The sequence below is a fragment of the Ursus americanus genome, chromosome 14 (assembly GCF_024610735.1).
Source record: "Ursus americanus isolate L20-20 chromosome 14, mUrsAme1.1.p, whole genome shotgun sequence".
NCBI classification, from domain to species: Eukaryota; Metazoa; Chordata; class Mammalia; order Carnivora; family Ursidae; genus Ursus; species Ursus americanus.
This window is the reverse complement of record NC_142140.1, coordinates 55,561,159-55,567,158: the sequence shown is the minus strand read 5'-3', so window position 1 is coordinate 55,567,158 and position 6,000 is coordinate 55,561,159. Positions and strand designations below refer to the sequence as shown.

The 6,000-nt window shown below is 61.1% G+C and overlaps 1 protein-coding gene across 2 annotated transcripts; it reads right to left on the bottom strand.

Annotated features, from left to right (window-relative positions):
* Positions 1-304: 304 nt before the first annotated feature.
* On the bottom strand, positions 305-5,316 carry TUBB4A (tubulin beta 4A class IVa). Of its 2 annotated transcripts, XM_045776735.2 has the most exons (4): positions 5,151-5,316; positions 4,518-4,626; positions 4,296-4,406; positions 305-1,857 (listed from the first exon to the last, which is right to left on the bottom strand). In XM_045776735.2, the coding sequence occupies exons 1-4, from the start codon at positions 5,205-5,207 to the stop codon at positions 800-802; spliced, it is 1,335 nt and encodes a 444-aa protein (XP_045632691.1). In that variant the 5' UTR covers positions 5,208-5,316; the 3' UTR covers positions 305-799. The 2 variants fall into 2 exon arrangements, with proteins under 2 accessions (XP_045632691.1, XP_087723478.1); XM_087867352.1 differs by having other exon boundaries at positions 4,296-4,626.
* Positions 5,317-6,000: the final 684 nt, after the last annotated feature.

Here is a 6,000-nt window from a genome sequence, read left to right as displayed (position 1 = left end):
CCCAGTGGAGGCGCCCGATGTGGGACTCGATCCCGGAATGCCGGGATCACGCCCTGAGCGGAAGGCAGATGCTTAACGACTGCGCTACCCAGGCGCCGCCCGCCCCTTCTGAACAAATCTTGGCTCAGAGAGGGCAAGTGGCTTCCTTCACATAGTTAGTGGTATGGCCTGCTGTGTGGGGTGCTGAAATCTCTGCCCTGGTCCCCACCACCCCCAGAGCAGATGCCCTTTCCCCACCCACTTCCATCCCGAAAGGCTCACCTGCTGACCCTCCCACAGGCAGATGAAAAATGCACTGGGCAGAAACAGGGCAGGACAAGTTTATTGCAGGTGAAGCAGAGGGGAGGGGGGCGGGCAGGCTTGAGGGCACAGCGCCTTTGGCTCACATGCTCCCAGGCTGCAGCAGCTGCAGCCCTCCACCACCCCCAGCGAGGCTGGCAAGAGCTGAGGGGTGGAAGCTGGGGGAGGGAAGGGGAGGGGCGCTCAGGGGAGCCAGAGATAGTGGAGCGGAGAAGGGCTCATGGTGTCAAAGGTGAGGCCAGGTCAGCGGTGGTGACGGGGGAAGCTCAGCAGGAGGGGTCGACAGTAAACTGGGACTCATAAGTCTGGGGGCACAATGGGGTTCGTGGGGGAGGTCAAAGGTGAAGGAGAGGTCGGGGTGAGAGTTAAAGGTGAAGCGGGGCTCACGGGTCAAAGGTCAGCTAGGGCCCCCCGGCCGGAGAAGCGAGGTTCGAGGTTCGTGGGCTCCCAGGGAGGCCCCACCCCTCCCCGGGGGGCGGCGCGGGCCTGGCGGGCCACCCTAGGCAACCTCCTCCTCGGCCTCCTCCTCGAACTCGCCCTCCTCGGCCGTGGCGTCCTGGTACTGCTGGTACTCGGACACCAGGTCGTTCATGTTGCTCTCGGCCTCGGTGAACTCCATCTCGTCCATGCCCTCGCCCGTGTACCAGTGCAGGAAGGCCTTGCGCCGGAACATGGCGGTGAACTGCTCCGAGATGCGCTTGAACAGCTCCTGGATGGCCGTGCTGTTGCCGATGAAGGTGGCGGCCATCTTGAGGCCGCGCGGCGGGATGTCGCACACGGCCGTCTTCACGTTGTTGGGGATCCACTCGACGAAGTAGCTGCTGTTCTTGCTCTGCACGCTCAGCATCTGCTCGTCCACCTCCTTCATGGACATGCGGCCGCGGAACACGGCGGCCACCGTCAGGTAGCGGCCGTGGCGCGGGTCGCAGGCGGCCATCATGTTCTTGGCGTCGAACATCTGCTGCGTGAGCTCGGGCACCGTGAGCGCGCGGTACTGCTGGCTGCCGCGGCTGGTGAGCGGCGCGAAGCCGGGCATGAAGAAGTGCAGGCGCGGGAAGGGCACCATGTTCACGGCCAGCTTGCGCAGGTCGGCGTTCAGCTGGCCCGGGAAGCGCAGGCAGGTGGTGACGCCGCTCATGGTGGCCGACACCAGGTGGTTGAGGTCTCCGTACGTGGGCGTGGTCAGCTTCAGGGTGCGGAAGCAGATGTCGTACAGCGCCTCGTTGTCGATGCAGTACGTCTCGTCCGTGTTCTCCACCAGCTGGTGCACCGACAGCGTGGCGTTGTAGGGCTCCACCACCGTGTCCGACACCTTGGGCGACGGCACCACGCTGAAAGTGTTCATGATACGGTCCGGGAACTCCTCGCGGATCTTGCTGATGAGCAGCGTGCCCATGCCCGAGCCCGTGCCCCCGCCGAGCGAATGGGTCAGCTGGAAGCCCTGCAGGCAGTCACAGCTCTCGGCCTCCTTCCGGACCACGTCCAGGACGGCGTCCACCAGCTCGGCGCCCTCGGTGTAGTGGCCCTTGGCCCAGTTGTTGCCGGCTCCCGACTGGCCTGCAGAGGGGAGAGGAGGGGGCATGCCGGGCGGTTATGGGGAGGGCTCGCCCTCAACGCCACCCCTGCCTTCCTAGCAGTTGAGTAACGAAATTGTCATTTTATTAGTATCATCGTTAGTCCTTCTCTCTGCTTCCATCCTTGCCCCTCTTCTCCAGCAGCCAGAGGGATTCTGGTAAAACCGGAATCGATTCATGCCCCACTTTGGCTCAAAGCCATCCCACTTTAGCTCAGAAACCAGCTCCACCTTAGAGTAAAAGCCCAAGTCCTCCCCTCAGCCTGCAAGGCCCTGCAGGCCGGGCCATTTCTCCACCCTCAAGTCCTCTCTTTCCCCCCTCGATGGCTCTGCTCCAGCCACAGAGTCCTCCTTGCTGTTCCTCCAATATACCAGGCACAGTCCTGCCCCAGGGCCTTTGCACATGCATTTGCGCTGCCTGAAATGCTTGGCCTGCAGATACCCACATGGCTGCCAGGGCTTTGTCACCCTCAGTGAGGCTCTCCCTGATCACCCTATATACAACTGCAACCGTTCCCATTTTTTATTCCTCTTCCCTGCTTATTATTTTTTTCCCCAAAGCACTGACAAACCTATGCTGTCCTATTAATCATGTTTATTGTCTGTCATCTCACAAGGAAGTGTGAGCTCCAGGAGGACAAGGATTAGTATTAGAATATGGGCTGGTATTTTCACGAAAAGGTAACATTTCTTTTCATCCCCTCTTCGGACTCCACCCTGGTCTGACCTCATCAACCCCGCCCTAGACTGGTTCCCACCCTCATCTCCACCTTATACCCCCAAAGTCTGTTCTCCTCCAAGCAGCCAGAGGGCGCCTGTGAGCACCCGAGTGACCAGGTTCTATCCCCTCTACCCACAACTCTCCAGGGCTCCCACCCCCCTCAAGATACAAGCCCACATCCTCCCGGCAGCCCACAGGGCCCTGAATAACCTGCCCCCACCCTGTCACGTCCCTGCACTCGCCTCCTCCCTCTCTCCCCCTTGCTCACTCTGCTCTGGCCACACAGGCCTCCTTGCCGTTTCTCTAGCATACCAGGCCTGATGCTGCCCCAGGACCTTTGCACCCGCTGTTCATTCTGCCTGGGATGCCCTTCCCCCCAGGTATTCACATGGTTGACTCTTCCTTCAGGTCTCTGTGCCCTGTCAGTGCCTCAGAGAAAACAGGATTGGCAGGGAATCTGGCTCCTGACTCCACACCTTTACAACTGCCTCCCCCACCCTCTCTCCCAGAGGCCGTAGAACCTCCTGGTCCCGATGGAGCCATCCATGGTCATCCTAGAATCCCTCACACCCTTTGGTCAACATTACTTAGCCCTTGCACAGCCAGATCCTGAGGACGTATCGTGTACCGTACCCACACAGGAGCATCACTATCTTGCTGACTCATTACACAGATCAGAGAGGGTAAGTCGCTTGTCCAAGGTCACACAGCTTGTCCTGTCAAGGCCGAGACTTCAGACTCTATAACCCTGCTCTGGTGAAGAGAGGTGCCCCGGGTGCTGGGGGAGAGGGTGGAGCTTGGGGTCTGAGGCCAGGTGGCTGTATGCAGCCAGCCTGACCTAGAGGACACCAGGAAAGGTTTCAGAGAAAGATGTTCACAGAGTGTGCTTGCCCCTTGACCCTGAGTGCCACAAATGTGTCTGTTGTCTTCACATGCTGTTCCCTCTGTCTTGCACATCTTTCCTCCCTTCAGTGCCTCTTGGTCAGCCTGGCTCCTACTCATATTTTAGGCTTCAGATATTGATGATGACAATGAAAACAACACATGCTTATTTACCTTTTGCCCTCCGCTAGGCATTGTTCTAAGTGCTTTATGCATATTAACAGCTTTAAGCCTGGTGATCCTGATGAGTAGGTCTTTTTATAACCTTTGTTTTAAAGATGTGGACACTGGGGCACAGAGAGATTCAAGAGCCGGTATGAAGTCCCCCAGCTGGCTCAATCAGTGGCTGAGTTTTACTTATTTATCTCCTCTGTTGCCCATCTCCCTCCACTAGGAGGTCGGCTCCTGGCTCCCGTGAGGTAGAGAGAGTTTTAGGTAGAGAGTTTCCTCAGCTTTGTTCGTCTGGGGTAACAGCAGGACTGGTATGCGGTAGGTGCTCAATAAGTTATTTGTGGAATGCATGAAATGGCAGAGCTGGCATTTTCACCCAGGCAGTCTGGCTCCAATCCATACTGTTAAGTTAAAATGCCACCTCCTCCAGGAAGCCTTCTCTACACCCTCCCCCATTATCAGATGCCTGCCCTGGGCTCCCACAGTGGCCTGTGTGTCCCACGTCACAGCCCTGACTGCCCTGTCCACCTCCCCCGCTGGGCTGTGGGTCCCTGTGATTACCACCAAGTCTCCCATGCTATGTGGAGAATTTTCACCAAGCATTTGGAAGTGAAAGGAGCAAGGGGGCTTCCCATGCCTAGAACTCACCAAACACAAAGTTGTCAGGCCGGAAGATCTGGCCAAAGGGGCCAGAGCGGACAGAGTCCATGGTGCCAGGCTCCAGGTCCACCAGCACAGCTCTGGGAACGTAATTTCCTCCTGCAGGGAAGCAGATGGAGGGCAGCTGGGGTGCGGGAGTGCCAGGAACCAGCATCCTGTCCCCTCCCGGCCTCCCCACCCCCACTCTGGCAGGTGCCACCTGAGCCCTACCTGTGGCCTCATTGTAGTACACGTTGATTCTCTCCAGCTGCAGATCACTGTCCCCATGGTATGTGCCCGTGGGGTCGATGCCGTGCTCATCGCTGATCACCTCCCAAAACTAGAGGGATAGTGGTGGTGAGGGCGGGGGGGGGGGGGGGGACAGGAGGCCAGGCCTGTCCCTGCCTCTCTGGCGACCTCCAGCCACCTCCCTAGCTGTCACCTGTCCCCCAGCAAGGTGAATGGGGGGCCCAGAGGCATGGTGGGGAGGCAGGGATGAGGCAGCAAGAAGGGAGAGGTGGGGGCGGGGTGGAGCAGAGTCATCACCTCAGCCTAGCCTGCTGGTGTCAGCTCGCCTAGGCTGCAGCGGCTGGGAGGGGCAGGGTCTCTTTGTGCGTGTGGAGAGGACAGTGGGCCAGCTGTGAAGCCAGCTGTGGCCAGCGGACAGAAGGCTGGGCCCCACCCCCATCGCCCTCTTTGTTCCCAGCCTGGCCCTGCCCCCGCCCCACTCCCCCCGCCGTCCCTGGGGTGCTGGCCTCCTGGGGACCCCATCCCTCCGAAAGGCCCAAGGTGGGGGAGCTCTGCGGAGCTCGTGGACCCGCTCCGCTCCTCTCGGCCGTCACCGGCGCCCCATTCCCCGCGCACCTTGGCCCCTATCTGGTTGCCGCACTGGCCGGCCTGCAGGTGCACGATCTCCCGCATGGCGGTGGCGCTGGTGGTGGTAGCGGCGGCGGCGCTGATGCTGGGAGCTGCGGCGGCGGGACGCGAGGTGGACGCTGCGGCGGCGGCGACGAAGCACGGTCCCTGCGCCCCCGGAGCGCCTCTATATGAGCAGGCGGGGCCCGCGTCACGGCCGGTCACCGGCCCGCTCCGCCCCCTGGTCCCGCCCCGGGACGGAGGGTGCGCGGGTGGAGGGATCTCCTCCCCACCCCCAAGGGCCCGCACGGGCTGGGGCACGCCAGGGCCCTGTGCACCCCCACCGCGGGCCGTGGGCTGAGGCCCCTCAAGCTCCACCACACCATCTCCTCGCCCCCGCCACCGGTTCCCAGCCAGGCCTGGCGGCCCGGGTCTTGCGGAGATGGGGCGGGGGCAGGCAGAGCGCCGGTGAACAAGCAGCGGAGAGAGTCGGCCTCTCCCCTACCCTCCTCCCGCCCGGGGCGGCCCTGCCTCAGTTTCTCATCCGTGGCCTGCCTCCCCATTCCATTTAGGTCTCATTTGCCAGAACCCTTGCGTCAACCGAGAGGACTCCTAGTGGGGCCGAGCTGGGGGCTCCGGAGTTGCGGTCTGTTTTGGGAGGGGGGCGGTCGGTCTCTGGACGACTTGTCTTGAAGCTGCAGAGTAAGTAACACCAAGATTTTTCTTCCACGTTTGGCTGGGGATGCTTGTGGAAGCTGATGGAGGTTGTAGGGAACAGTGCCCTCCCCCTGGCCACCTCTGTTGGGCTTTGGGTCCGTGGCAGGTGGGGTCAGCTCCAGCCTTGCCTGGGGTTGAACAT

Excerpts from the sequence above, each read along its gene's own strand:
- TUBB4A (XM_087867352.1), bottom strand. The coding sequence starts at position 5,207 with ATGCGGGAGATCGTGCACCTGCAGGCCGGCCAGTGCGGCAACCAGATA. Across the intron at positions 4,627-5,150 it reads GCAACCAGATAGGGGCCAAG|TTTTGGGAGGTGATCAGCGA; the intron begins GTGCGCGGGGAA and ends CTATCCCTCTAG. Across the intron at positions 1,858-4,295 it reads GCCTGACAACTTTGTGTTTG|GCCAGTCGGGAGCCGGCAAC; the intron begins GTGAGTTCTAGG and ends TCCCCTCTGCAG.